This window comes from Crocodylus siamensis, chromosome 2, assembly GCF_052110815.1.
Source record: "Crocodylus siamensis isolate JL-2025a chromosome 2, ASM5211081v1, whole genome shotgun sequence".
In the NCBI taxonomy this organism is placed as follows: domain Eukaryota; kingdom Metazoa; phylum Chordata; order Crocodylia; family Crocodylidae; genus Crocodylus; species Crocodylus siamensis.
Genome location: NC_143396.1, coordinates 5,542,683 through 5,558,037, shown reverse-complemented (window position 1 = coordinate 5,558,037; position 15,355 = coordinate 5,542,683). Strand labels below are relative to the sequence as shown.

Sequence of the window (15,355 nt, the reverse complement as noted above, 5' to 3'; positions counted from 1 at the left end):
AGTTATAGCCAAGGGAAGAGTGACTGATGGGAGTAGTGCTCAGTGTAGTTATACAGGAAAGTTTTCCTGGGGTAGATGTGATCCAAATACAGCATTTTGGGTGACGTGGCACACCTTCTGCGTGACGACAAGACGCAAGAGGAGGTAAGAATCGAAATGGTGGATCTGGCAGATGGGAAAGCAAGAAGTCTGAGATTAGCATGCACGAGCTGAATGCAGTCTGATCCCATTAAGGCCCAACTGCAGCTACCGCCCCCGTTCTCCCCAAGACAAAACATAAGGTGTTTGTTGTGGGAGACTCAATCCTGAGGGGGACTGATGGGGCAATCTGCCGCCCTGACCCCTTAGCCTGGGAAGTCTGCTGCTTCCCAGGGGCCTGCTTCTGGGACATTGCAGAGAGGATCTCTAAGCTCCTCCAGCCCACAGACCACTATCCCATGCTCCTTATTCATGTGGGCACCAATGACACAGCTCGGAGTGCTCCCAGCTGGGTCATGAGGCACTACAGGGATTTGGGAGCAGGGCTAAAGGGTCTGGGGGCACAGGTGGTGTTCTCGTCGATCCTCCCAGTCTTGGGCTATGGGCTGAGGAGGGAGAGGAGGATCCACGTAGTCAACCAAAGACTGCGGCGCTGGTGTCATTGGGAAGGCTTTGGCTTCCATGACCGCAGCCTGCTCTTTGCTGAGAGAGGCAGCGAGCTGCTGGGAAGAGATGGCCTCCACCTCTCCCCCCTGGGGAGGAGGCTCTTCTCAGCCAGACTGGCTGACCTGCTTCACTGGGCTTTAAACTAAGCCCATTGGGGGATGGGGGGACTACCGCCACTGCTGGCCCACTGAGCAACCCTTGAAAGCCAGTGGGCCAAGGCACTTAAGGGAGCCCACCCTTGCCCCAGCTCTGGTACAATCTGTGGGCAAGGCAAGAGCCCCCAAGGGGACACTTGCCTGCCTATACACAAATGCCAGGAGCTTGGGCAATAAGCAGGAGGAACTCGCCCTCCTGCTTAATGCAAATAATTATGATGTCATAGGGATAACAGAGACCTGGTGGGACTCCACCCGTGACTGGACCTCAGGTATAGAGGGTATACCCTGTACAGGAGGGATCGAGTAGATAAAAGGGGCAGGGGTGTAGCTCTCTATGTTAAGGAAAGCTACATGTTCCTGCAAGCTGATCTTGGCAACCGCGGTGGATGACTGGAGACCCTCTGGGTTAAAATCCGTGGGGAACACGACACAGGGGACACAACAGTAGGAGTCTACTACAGATCTCCCCCGCAAAGTCCTGAGCTCGACCAGGAGTTCACCTGGGATCTGGCTGAGGCCGCATGCTCCAGGACCATGGTTGTCATGGGTGACTTCAATTACCTGGACATCTCATGGGAGGATCACTCAGCAAAATCTGAGCTCTCGCAAAGCTTCCTCTCGTGCGTGGATGACCTCTACCTGACTCAAGAAGTCTATGGGCCAATGAGAGGCAAAGCACTGCTCAACCTGGTACTGGCTACTGGAGATGACTTAATCGGCGACCTAGTGATCGATGGGAAGCTGGGTTCGACCACAAGCTGATCACGTTCACCATCTTCCGTAAAGCTGGCAAGTCAGTCAGCAACACTGAAGTCCTTGACTTCAGGAAAGCCGACTTTGACAAGCTCAGGAGACTGGTCAGTAAGGCCCTAAGGGACCATGACCCCAGGGGGAGGGGAGTTCAAGAAGAGTGGTTGCTTCTCAAGGGAGTGATCCTCAGTGCACAAGCTAAGTCTATTCCATCTCAGAGGAAAGGCAGCAGGAGGGCACTGCAGTCCCCTGGCTCTCCAGGGACCTAGCAGACTTCCTGAGGCTAAAAAGAAAGGCCTAAAAAGGATGGAGGATAGGAGTCACCTCCAAGGAGGATTATTCTGCATTGGTCCGGTCCTGCAGGGAGCAAACCAGGAAAGCCAAGGCTGCAACTGAACTTCAACTAGCTTTGAGCATCAAAGACAATAAAAAATCCTTTTTCAGATATGTGGCGAGCCGGAGGAAAAGCAAGAGCAACATTAGACCCCTGCTGAACCAGGTGGGGCAACTGATGCCCAGGAAAAAGCCAACCTATTAAATGGGTACATTGCATCAGTCTTTTATTAGTTCCATGAGACGCCCATGCCTGCTGAGGGACAGGGAGGTTTGGGTGAGGGAGATCCCTTGCCCTCCATTAATGCTGACCTCGTGAAGGAACACCTTGAGAAGCTGGATACCTTCAAGTCTGCCGGCCCTGACAGTCGACACCCCAGGGTACTCAAGGAGCTGGTGAGCGTCATAGCTCAGCCCCTGGCATGGATCTTTGAAAACTCCTGGTGCTCTGGTGAAGTGCCTGAAGACTGGAAGAAGGCCAATGTGGTGCCTACCTTCAAGAAAGGGAGGAAAGTGGATCCGGCTAACTGTAGGCCCATCAGCCTGGGAAAATATTAGAAAAGTTTATTAAAGAGGCCATCCTTAATGGACTGGCCGACGCCAACATCCTAAGGGATAGCAGGCACGGGTTTGTTGCGGGTAGGTCTTGCTTGACTGATTTTCATTTCCTTCTATGACCAGGTGACCTAACACCTGGACAAAGGAGGAAAGGTTGATGCCATATATCTTGACTTCAAAAAAGCCTTCGATCTGGTATCCCATGATCACCTCTTGGTGAAACTGGCCAATTGTGGCCTTGGGTCAACCACAATCCGCTGGCTGGGAAATTGGCTCCGTGGTCGGACCCAGAGAGTAGTAACTGGTGGAAGTCACTCATCATGTCCTGTGACCAGTGGGGTCCCCCAAGGCTCTGTCCTTGGACCCATATTGTTCATCATCTTCATTAATGATGTGGACATTAGAGTCAGGAGTGGACTGGCCAAGTTCGCCGATGACACCAAACTTTGGGGCAAAGCATCCACGCCAGAAGATAGGCGGGTGATCCAGGCTGACCTGGACAGGCTCAGCAAATGGGCAGACGAGAACCTGATGGTGTTTAACACTGAAACGTGCAGGGTTCTCCACCTTGGGAAGAAAAACCTGCAGCATCCTTATAGGCTTGGCAGTGCTACGCTGACTAGCAGTATGGAAGAAAGAGACTTGGGGGTCATCATTGACCACAAGATGAACATGAGCCTGCAATGCGATGCTGCGGCTACTAAAGTGACCAAAATGCTGGCTTGCATCCATAGATGCTTCTCAAGCAAATCCTGGAACATCATTTTCCCCTTGTACTCGGCCTTGGTGAGGCCGCAGCTGGAGTACTGCGTCCAGTTTTGGGCTCCACAATTCAAAAAGGATGTGGAGAAGCTTGAGAGAGTCCAGAGAAGAGCCACGCACATGATCAGAGGTCAGGAAAGCGGACCTTATGACGACAGGCTGAGAGCCATGGGGCTCTTTAGTCTGGAAAAGCGCAGGCTCAGGGGTGATCTGATGGCGACCTATAAGTTTATCAGGGGTGACTGCCAGGATCTGGGGGAACGTCTGTTCACCAGAGCGCCCCAAGGGCGGACAAGATCGAACCGTCACAAACTACTCCATGACCGTTTCAGGCTGGACATAAGGAAGAATTTCTGTACTGTCTGAGCCCCCGAGGTCTGGAACAGCCTACCATCGGAGGTGGTTCAAGCACCTACATTGAACACCTTTAAGAGCAAATTGGATGCTTATCTTGCTGGGATCCTATGACCCCAGCTGACTTCCTGCCTTTGGGCGGGGGGCTGGACTCGATGACCCTCTGAGGTCTCTTCCAACCCTAATGTCTATGAATCTATGAATCTGTAAGGTATAGGGGTAGGGCTTTGGTAAAAAGCTGTAATGGGGCGGGGGGCAGAGAGCACATGGGAAAGGAAAAGCTGTGTGAGGAGACACACAAAGTCAAAGGGCATGAGCTTCTGTGCTGTGGCTTGTCCTAGAGGCAAATCCGGAAGGCCTCTTTGCAAGAGTTTGCCTGATGAGGAATCTAATATAAGCGTCACAGTTTGTTTCGTTGGGTTGAAATGGGTCCCGTTGCATTGAGCTTGGTATTTTCACATTAACTGGTCTGTGTTCTGGGAGGCCTCAGCGTGCTGGGCCCTCTGTGGACAGAAGTGAGGACCATCACTGCTGCCCTGAAGAGCTCGTCCTCTGAAAGACAAGACAGTTGTTCTTGTGGATGTCTCCAAAGAAGCAAGGTGCTTTGCAGGCAAGGCAGACTCTCCCTCCCTAGAAACCTTGCCGTCTAAGGCCTCCCCTTGGGATCTACATGGAGGAACCCTTCTGCTGGTGGGAAGTCCTTTACTAGAAGTCAAGTAGACTCCATGAAGATGCACGGGTCCATTGCTCTGGAACCTGTTGCTAGACTGGGAGCAGTGGAGGCAAATGTATTAGGAGTTGAGGAGTTGGTAGGTATTGGAGAGAGGATGTGGAGCAATTGCAAGTCTACTAGCTTGGGTTGATTTACTTTGCCAACTTGCATTGGTGCTGTTTCAGAAGAGGATTATGGCTTATTTATTTAGGTTTGTGAACTAGAAATGGAAAAGAGAGTGAGTAACAAGTGGTGGGGAGACATGAGTGAAAGCAAAGGAGGAAGGAGTACAGAAGGAAACAGAGGAGGGGGGCATGAAGGAGGAAGTGACTAAAATATGGAGAGAAGTGAGTAAATGGAGAATCCAAATTTGGGTCTTTAGTGCAAAACTGGCAGCTTTGGACAATGGAGTATCCAATGGACATTAGCTATTCCCTAGCAAAATCTTGCTGGAGACCTGGCATTGCAGTTTTTACTGGGAGGTGAACTTAGTCAACCCTGCCCTTGCCCTTAGCTGACCTGTGGTGCCTTCCTTCCTCTAGGCTTTTACAGCAGGGTAGTTAGCACATGTTACTTATCCCAGAGTACAAACACACCTCTTTTGGCAAGGAAAAAGATCCAAAAGCCAAAATGTGTAAGCTGCTTTGTATTGGAGTTGAGGGTGACACCCGGTGCTGGGGAATGGTCTCGCTTCCTGGCAAATCCTGAAGGTAGTGCATTATGCCAAATAAGGTGTGTTTTATGTGCTTATCATATTTACGAGCCCAACACAGTGTATAATTGATCCGGAAGTAATGTGCGGTAGGTAATCATATTTATATGGCATCTTCATTTTACTATGTATAGTGTGTCTTGGTTGAGAAACTTAAGCCCCATGCTAAATTTTAGCTTGCCTTTGAAACCGAGAGAGAGAAAGTTTGCTGGCTAATTAAGGTTGGTTTCTTAACCAACGGGATACCGTACACAGAAACTACCCTGTTCTTCTCATCTGTCTAGACAGATCGTCTAATCCGGTGTTAGAACAGGAAGGGAAAACATAATCACTGAGTTTTAATGCGGAGGATTCTCTTACTCCATTAAGGCCAACATTAGGGGCATTGTTTGAAAATCTGAAAGAGTATTTGCTATAATGCTTGCTGTATAGAGATGGTGGAGGGGAGACTTATTTACAGAGATATTTGGCACACTCCTATCTGTGCAGGATTTGAGAATATATGAGGTGTGAAGAGTATTGCAACATTCATGTTGGAGGCAGTAAATCCTAAAGCCATCCCTTGTAAAAACTAGAGTAAGTTGTTATAGTGTCTTTAAACCCTTAATTACTAATACTTTGTGTTTAATGCTTGTAGAGCAGGTAGACTGCATATCCTCCCTGCAATGTTGTCACGCAACACAGAGAGGTGACATGATTAGCAGTTGCCCCACGCAGGGGTGCCATGAGCCTGAAGGATATGGGACCCAAGGATCCTGTGTATTTACAAGAAACGAGAGATGTCTGAGTTCTTACCTTGATGGGTTAAAAGAGCCTTGACTGTGTGTTTGGAACTGGTAGGAAGGGATCCTGGATTGATTTGCAGGCTTTAGACCACAGATGCAAGGCTGTAATAGCAAGAAGATTAAAGCAGGGACTGAGACATCTACTTCCAGATAGGAGGTGAAGGGAAGGAGTAGCGGGGTCATCCCATGGTAGGAAGCCCAGGTCCCTCTACTCATCTGAGCTACGGAGTAGGGGGCTGTTCTGGGGTTTTTACCAGGTGTTGTGCCTAAACTCTAGTTCACAGGGTATGAGTGTATGTGTGAAGGGAGGGTTAGGGGTTAGGGTTTAGACTAGTAAGGGCTTTACCCAGACATGGAGTCATTGCTAATTATCTCAGAGTACAGGAGTAAGAGTGCCTCGTTTCTGTTAATCTTAAGTCATTTGGAAAGCGGGCTAAATGAAATCTGCTTGCAGAATGGGTTCAGATAACCTGGAACAACCTGCTCCTGTTCTAGAATAAGGGATCCCCATCCTGGAAGCTAATCAGGAGCAAGTCCATGTGTCGACAAGTCCTTAAGTACCTGAAATGTGAAGCTCCAAACCAACTCTCCATTACCAAAAAGGAAGATTTGTGTTTGTCCTCTCCTTGCTGCTGTGACAAGCAGAAAGGAAAGAGTTCTCTGGTACTCCTACAAGCTTGGATTATTTTATTTTATTTTTTGGACGAAGTTATTCTCTAAGAATAACTTCAGCACTCTGACTGCCCATAACTTTCCCTGTCAGCTGTAGCAACCATGTGAAATATGTCTCTTAACTCTTTCACTAGTGTCTGGAAAGTACTGAATAGCAGCAGTTAAACTGACCAGAAACTTGTTACTTTAGTTATTATTTCAGGGATCAAACTACAAAAGCCAGTTTGGCCACTTACACTGCAGACATATCTGTGGTGGGTAGGAACTAGGATACCTAACTGGCAGAAGGGTCCTGGGCAGGACCCCCAGGGCTAATACAGTTTAGCAAACCTGTGCCTTTTCTGGTGTGGTTTCTTGCTTGCTGGAGACTGGCTGCAATTAGGTGCGAGCTGCATCTCTATCAGGAGCTCTTTGCCTGCATAAGAAACTGGTATATCGCTCCTGGCTGAGCACGTCAAACATAGTTTCATAGTTGTTAGGGGCTGGAAGGAAAGACTGCTGCGTACAGCTGACCTCAGCAAGATGGGCGTCAAGATGCTTTTTGAATATTGCTAGGGTAGGTGACTGTACCACCTCTGGGGGAGCTTGTTCCAAACCCTCAGTACTCGATTCGTAAGGAAGTTTTTCCTTATGCCTAGTCTGAAGCGCTGTTCAATCAGTTTGTGCTCATTGTTTCTAGTCCTCCCCTGGGGGGCTTTGGTGACTAGTTGCTCCCCCAGAGCTTGATGTACTCCCCTGATATACTTACAGGCTGCCACCAAGTCTCCTCTGAGTCATGTCTTCTCCAGGCTGAACAGTCCCAAGTCATTCAGCTTCTCCTCATCTGACCTGGTCTCTAGGCCTCTAATCATGTAGACATGGCTCAAGGGACACTGGTTTAACTAATCCAGTCTCTAACTGGCTGTAACCTGCTATAGTTTTCATACAGAGTAATGGATTTCTTAGGGTGATATATGTTATTGGACCAGCTAGGTCAGTGGTTTTTTAGCCTCTGGTCCGTGGACCCCTGGGCATTTGCAGACTATAAGGGGTCCATGAAAGATGACTTTGATCAATCAAGAGTATGTGAATACCTACAGTTACTGTCCAAAGAGGTCTGTACCTCCATTCAAACATTTTTAGGGGTCTGCAAATGCAACAAAGTTGAAAGCCACTTCACTAGGTAGTTGGGATAAATTTAGACAAGCTTTCAAATGCAAGACATTCTTCCTCACATCACATAGTCAAAGCATTTTTCTTCACATTTGATTGAATGCCCCACGGATACAAGTAACATGGGACTGCTGCTTGTACCACCCTTTACTTATCTGCTTATTTGGCCTACTGTCTCCTCTGTGTCTAACATACTACATACTACACAGGGACATTTAGTTAATGTATGTAAATGCCTGGAGACCTTCAGAAGATGGGCATCTTTCAGATGCAAAGTATTTTTGCTTTGTAATTGTCAGTGCAGCTGGTCACACCTCTTAAGGTCACAACAGTCAAGGGGCTATCTAAAGGGCAGATGCTCCTCCACTCTTGGTTCAGCCATTGGTTTGATATCTGGTCTCCATGCTTTGAACTAGGTCCCACTTACCTAATCCCATATTTACATGATCTGAAGCTTATTCTTTGTGGTTGCCACAGAAGCAGACGAAAGCTATTGCTACTTTGCACAGCTTGTTGTCACAGGGTGTGTTTATTTTAGCCTTTACCACAAAATTACCACCTCAATAGGTTATATAAAGAGGTCAGAAATCTGAATTCTCTGAAAATACTCTGCACAGTCATAGCATAGAGGGTAGGGAGAGCTGTAGGCTCCAGTATTGATGCTCAAAACCAGACAGGTTTTTGCAGTCGTTTTTAGAATTACCCTTCTGCACTTCCCGTTGGAAGGGGCTGATTGTAATTCACAGGTTCACCTTCTTTTCCGTGTAGCCAGAGACTTTGCCGACTTCATCTGCTCTACAGGGAGAAGAGATCCGAGTGCGGAGTGGGCAATTGTCGGCTTGGTTCCTTGAACCCCATTTGTTTGCTTTTCCTTAGGTTCCTTAGAAAGAGAGCTTGGACGGCATGCAAAGTTGTGAAATATCTGGAGACAGCACTGATGATCCTCTTAGTAGTGGCCTACGACGAAATCGACAGCCTCGAATAGTAGTTATTGGTGCTGGGCTTGCGGGCCTGTCTGCTACAAAAACTCTCCTGGAAAACGGTTTAACGGATGTAACTATCCTTGAGGCGACTGACCGAATTGGAGGCCGAGTGCAAAGCGTAAACCTCGGTAAGAAAGATGTTACGTGGACGTTTTGCTTCAGCCTTTTTTAAAAGAGTTTGCATCGTTGTTAGGGTTCATCTGGCCTTTTAGGGCCACTTTGTGGTCATTTGTACATGCACATGGGGGCTTGGGCATGCGCTTAGCAGACAAGGAAGGTGCTCATTGGTTTTCTAGAGAACTCAGTAGGTAGTGGGTGGGAGAAGGTGTTTTTCTCCAGGACTGTACTGAGCTACACAGAGTGGTTGGAGCAGGCAGAATAGAAAAAAAAAAATTCCTATCACCTTCTAACTCTGCTCCTAGCTAAGGTGTTCTGAGCTGGTGACATTACTGAAGGTTATTGCCCTGTAGCTTGTGTGAGGTCCAGGTGGAGACAGAGGATTTTATTTCATAAGGCTTTTTTATTGGGATTGCTTGCTAAACACTGCTCTACCCAACATGACTAACACTGACCGCTGGAAAAAAGAAGTGGCGTGCCATTTTGCCGCGTTTTGGGGCTGTTACTACTTTTGTGGCTGCTGCTTTCTGCGTGTAATTTTGGAACATAGATTAGATACTTTCATCCTGGGCAGCAGAAAAGGTTTCTAACGCATCTGGCAGTGCACAGTCACCAGGGCAAATTCGGTCCTAACACCTTGTGCAGCTCAAAGTCAATGGAGCTTTTCATGGCACACACAAGGCCCAGATTGTTCTGCCAGGGAGCGAAGGACTTGTCCTTCTTACTCTGTCGTTTCTGCATGTCAAGCAGCTAGTTCTGTTTTTGACCGTGCTCATTGCAGTTATTAACTTTGGCTTCTAGCTGGCTGCCTTTCTCTTTTTTGGCATGGCTTTATGCCATGTACTGTTGTTCACTCAATAAACTCATCACAGTAAATAAACATCAGTGTCCTGTGAACTTCTGATAGGGAAATGAAAGAAAAAGCTATCTGACAAGTCTAATCTCCAGAGCCTGAATAGGGCATGCTGAATTTTGTTGAGAGGTGACACGGAGATTCTCATGGGAAGCACGCCACCTCCTCACAACAGACTGAGTTAAAAATATCCCCAGTTCTGTCTGCTGGAGGAGGGGTGTGCAAAAGGGGTGAAACCCAAAGGGAGCGATCCCTTTCCTCAAAGTGCTCGTGGAATTTTTTCCGGTAAGAGAAAAGAGCCCATTTCTATCATCTTGTTCCCTACAACAGTATGTTACTCCATGGACAAAAAGCTGCGTTCTTGTCTTGTGCCTACTGTCGTTTAAAAAAAAAAGGTGCATATTATCTGATATCAGCTAATGTGACAACATCCGGGGCACCAGGTAAAACCCTCACAAAGACAAAGCAGTTTCTGGTTCTAAACACACACCTGCAGACTGACATTAAGCCCTATACTTCAGACTTTATCTTGGGGCCTCCCCACAATTCCCCCATATGCTCGGGAGAACAGATAAGTTCTCGCACAGTTTAGTGGGGAGAAATCACAGTGCAGCTCAGCTTAATGCAGTGCAGAGAGCCGTGGGACATCCTTTCAGAAGTCCTAGCAATGTACATAGAAATAGGGATGGAAAGGACCTTGGGAGGTCATTCAGTTGATCCTTAAGGCAAGATGAACTGGGTCTAAACCTTCCTGACAGATATTTGTCAACTTGCTCTTAAAAACTTCCAGTGCTTAGCTAGCCTTATGGTTATTTAATGCTTCCTCATATAGAGTAAGATAATTAAGATGCCTGTATATAATGCAAGCATTCATTTAAGTCATGCGAATGGCCTAACCATTTGTCATAGCCCACAGATTCTGATATTAAAAGACACTGCTTAATTTTGAATTAAGCATGCCAGCTAATTCATGCTAGAACAGCCTGGCTGATGGTTTGAACCTGCTTGTGGCTAGTTACCTTGTACTAATGAGGTGTGCTCAGCTTGGTCATAACTATTAGCACCTCACTGAGGCTTTTAACTGTGTTATTCAGAGCGCCATCCCACACGGCCACTCCAGCCACGTACTCCTATGTGTATATGCTTTGCACCTAGGTCTGTGTAATAACCAGAGTGGGAGACTTGGCTTAGGAAAGAGAAAGCACTCAGCCTCAGGATTAACTGTCCCATGTGTCATGTAGGTTCTTGTCTGCCAGAAGAACTTGCTTTATTCAGTTTATGTTGTGGCCAAACTTGGTCTCCCTTGCTATAATTTAAGCCTGTTGCTTCCTATCCTATGCCAGAGGACATGGAGGATGGTTTTATAACTTTTCTTTTTGCAGTAACCAGCTGCGTGGCTGCGCGTAGCACAAGGAGGACATGGGACCTTGAGTACGGTAGTGTGGTTGCTCATCCTTGGGTTAAGTCAACCAGGCCTACATCAGAGTGCAGAGCTAATCGCAGTGAAGCCTTGTCCATGGTGACAGCTACCTTAGGTTTAACTTTTGTTCCCACTTTCTCCCTTGACCAGAACTTGAACATGAAGTGGGTACCACCCTCTGTTTGAGGGACTGCTTACTGAGTGGCAGCCTAATATATACAGACCAGGAGACCAGAATCTGACCTAAAGGATGCTACTTGGTTACTATAGCAAGGAGGAAATGAGACTTCCTATGGCTTCTGTGCCTGTTTTTCATACATTATTTTATTTATTTAGATACAGATATAGAGATATATGCATGTACATATGTACCACATTTATTCAAATCCAAGATGCAGCTTTTTTCCTATTCAGCATGGGGTGGGGGGAAAGAAACCTTGTCTTGGATTGGAGTATGGCCTGGGGCCAACAGCTGCTGTGGCTCTGGCTTCAGCCCTGGGCCATGGGAGATTGCACAGTGTGGGGTGGGAGGAGCGCAGGGGAAGTCATGTGGTGCGGGGTGGGGTAGATTGCCTGGTGTGTGGCCTGGGGGAACGTGCAGGAGGCCACACAATGGCAGCGGAGCTGCTGCAGCTCTGGTTCTGGCCCTGAGCTGGAGGAAGCTGTAGCTGCTGCATAGGGTAAGTGGCTGGGGGAGGAGGTGGGAGGGGAAGGAACCGAGTGCCTGGGAGGGGCAGGCTTTGGGGGGCAAGTGGCTGTGGGGCAGGTGCCAGGGGGTGCAGGTGGGGGATCAAGGGGCAGGGGGCAGACTGCTTGGCCTCCCATGGATTTGGGTAAATACAATTTTATATATCTATAGTTCACTGTGGTGCTACTTGACATGATGCCCAGGGGATAATTGCGCAGCCTAAACTTTTATGAATGAGTGCAACAGGCACTTTTTATGGGGAGTTTTTTCTATTCAATTACTAATTCAGATGAGATTAGCATTGGGGCTGTTTGGTTTTTTCAAGCCCTGAAGGGCCCTTGAACTAAATTGGGGGTTTACCTGTTAAAGAATGTGATTAACGCTTTCTTTTTAGATAAATTATCATGCGACTTACTCCAGGATGACTCTGGCTTATCTTCTTGGAGTAATGTTGGTTAATGAGTTTCTAAATATACAGGTGAGCGAGGCTATTTTTAGTTCCCTGCATTTAATTGCATTCCACATAACTGCTCCTATGGAAAACACTAAGAAGAAATGGCTCTCCTTCTTCACATGTAATTTGACGACGAAATAAATGCCTCCAAGTGCAGAGAAGTAGGAACTTGTTAGATATTTGTATTTCTTTAAATAAGCAGCTGTTTTATTTAACTAAGAATCAGATTCTGTTTGGAAATCAGTGGGGATACTGCTGAATGATCCTTGTTTAATTAGAGCAGAATGTGACCTAAATATTACTCCTTTTGCTGCTGATGTGGTATGCTGTGGACTGTAGGAAGAGTGCCAGTACCAGGATGCCAGTTAAACCTGAAATATTTATGAGCGTCTACACCATTTACTCCTGTGCAGCCCTGCATTTCCACTAGGCTGGGCGCTTGGTGGGTGCATTGCAGTGCAATAAATATTTTCACATTGGGGTCCTGATTCCTGTAAATGCTTAAGGTCACGCACATGTGTAGGTCATTGCATATTCAGGGTCTTGGAGTATAACGTCTGCCAAAACAACCAGCACTGAACTGAAAGATAAATAGCTCTTTATGTAGACCAAATGTCTGGGGCTTTGCTTTGAAATAGTGACTCATTCGTACAGCATAGCATTGCTTCTTACAGCACACCCACAGTAAATATTAGCATGCTTTGAATTGCCATGTGACGGGTTTTTTATGTGGTAAGCACAGTTCTTACATGATCAGGTATGCTGTGGCTGATAGGGAAGAACATACCTGTTAATCCAGGTAAGATGTCCATGTAACCTATTCGATGTTGCAGCAGCGCATGGATTTAACAGTGACATAGTTTCATAGTAGCTAGAGTCGGAAGGGACCTAGGAAGATCATCTAGTCCGACCCCCTGCCTTGGCAGGAAAGAGCACCGGGGTCAGATGACCCCGGCAAGGTGCTCATCTAACTTCCTTTTAAAAATCCCTAGGCTAGGAGCCTGCACCACTTCCCCTGGAAGCCGGTTCCAGGCCCTAGCCGCCCTGACTGTGAAGTAGCGCCTCCTAATATCTAATCTAAACCTATCCTCCGCCAGCTTGTGACCGTTATTCCTGGTCACTCCTGGCAGCGCACGGGGGAACAGGGACTCCCCCAATACCTGCTGATCCCCCCTGACCAGTTTGTAGCAGGCCACAAGGTCCCCCCTTAACCTTCTCTTGTGGAGGCTAAACAGGTTCAGGTCCCGTAGCCTCTCCTCATAAGGCCTGCCCTGCTGACCCCTGATCATACGAGTGGCCCTCCTCTGGACTCTTTCCATATCGTCCACGTCCCTCTTGAAGTGTGGCGCCCAGAACTGGACGCAGTACTCCAGCTGCGGCCTGACCAGTGCCGCATAGAGGGGGAGGATCACCTCCCTGGACCTGCTCGAGATGCATCTGTGGATGCATGACAGGGTACGGTTGGCCTTCTTGACTGCCTCCCCACACTGCCGGCCCATGTTCATCGTGGAGTCAATGACGACTCCAAGATCCTTTTCCGTCTCCATGCTGGCAAGAGGGGAGTTCCCCAACCTGTAAGTGTGGTGCCGGTTCTTCCTCCCCATGTGCAACACCTTGCACTTATCAGTGTTAAACCCCATCCTATTCTCATCCGCCCACCGTTGCAACCTGTCAAGGTCAGCTTGTAGCCTATTGCACCCTTCTAGTGCGCCCACATCCCCCCACATCTTAGTGTCATCAGCAAACTTGAACAGGGTGCTTTCTACCCCGTCATCCAAGTCACTGATGAAGATGTTGAACAGTGCGGGCCCGAGGACCGAGCCCTGCGGAACCCCGCTGCCCACGTCCTTCCAGGTCGAGAAGAACCCATCCACTACCACCCTCTGGGTGTGGCCCTCCAACCAGTTGGCTACGCATTTGACCGTGTGGGCATCGACACCACAGTCTCCCAGCTTTTTGATGAGGACAGGGTGAAAGACAGTGTCGAAAGCCTTCCGGAAGTCCAGAAAGACTACATCCACAGCAACCCCTGCGTCTAATGATTTGGTGACCTGATCGTAAAAGGCCACCAGGTTGGTCTGACAAGACCTGCCACTGATGAACCCATGTTGGTTGCCCCGAGCATGCATTCCCCCGCAGGGCCCTCCTGGATGTGTGCCAGGATGATTTTTTCAAAGAGCTTACCCGGGATTGAGGTAAGACTAACTGGCCTGTAATTTCCCGGGTCCTCTTTTTTTCCCTTTTTGAAGATAGGGACTACGTTGGCCCTCTTCCAGTCCTCCGGCACCTCGCCAGAGCACCACGAGTGCTCATAGAGCCGCGCCAGGGGTCCCGCAATGACCTCGGCCAGTTTCTGTAGAACCCTAGGGTGAAGATCGTCCGGACCAGCGGACTTGAACACGTCCAGCCTCTCCAGAAGTACCCTAACTAACTCCTCGCTAACCCCTGGCCCAGGCGTGTCTCTCCCGGGGCCCGAGGGGGGCCCAGCAGGGAGGTGACTGAACTGGTCCCTACTTAGGAAGACAGAGGCAAAGAAATCGTTAAATATGTTAGCTTTGTCATCTGGCATGACGACTAAGTTGCCCATCGTGTCCTGCAGGGGCCCCACATTACCCGGGACCCTCTTTTTACCCCCTATGTATTTGAAGAAGGACTTCTTATTGTCCTTAATCCGGGAAGCTAGTCCTATCTCCATCTCTGCCTTGGCCTTCCTGACTGCCCCCCTACATCCTCGGGCGACTGTAACATAGTCCTTCTTGGTGATGACCCCATCCCTCCATTGGGTGTATGCCTCCCTTTTAGCAAGGAGACATTCCCGGATGCTCCTAGTGAGCCATGGGGGTTTATGTGCCCTCCTGCTCCCTTTGACCCTTGTTGGGATTACCTCCCTTTGGGCATGGAGGATCGTCTCCTTAAGGAGCAACCACTCACCTTGGACATCTGGCTCCCTTCCCCTCTGGGTCCTCAGCGCTTCCCCAACGATCCTCCTTAGCTTGTTGAAGTCAGCCCTCCTAAAGTCTAGGGCTGTTGCCTTGCTGCAGCCCTTTGCCACCTTACGCTGGATGGTGAATTCCAGCAAGCGATGATCACTGTCTCCCAGGTGGCCCATCACCCGCAGCCCCCTCACCAGGTCGTCACCCGTGGCCAGCACCAGGTCCAACAAGGCGTCTCCCCTGGTGGGGCTGTGCACCTCCTGGGTTAGATGGAGGTCCTGCACTCTGGCTAAGAACCGACGTGAGTGATCAGA

The 15,355-nt window shown here is 48.6% G+C and overlaps 1 protein-coding gene across 10 annotated transcripts in view; it reads left to right on the top strand.

The window, feature by feature from the left end:
* The window catches only part of SMOX (spermine oxidase), a 248,957-nt gene that overhangs the window by 209,551 nt on the left and 24,051 nt on the right, over positions 1-15,355 (top strand). For 6 of the 10 annotated variants that reach the window (XM_090035048.1, XM_090035049.1, XM_090035044.1 and 3 more), the window contains one exon: positions 8,470-8,704. The exons of the other annotated variants lie outside the window; for them this stretch is intronic. In XM_090035048.1, coding sequence (XP_089891174.1) covers positions 8,497-8,704 — 208 coding nt within the window. In that variant the 5' untranslated portion in view covers positions 8,470-8,496. The remainder of the gene's footprint in view (positions 1-8,469; positions 8,705-15,355) is intronic. 10 annotated transcript variants of the gene reach the window in all.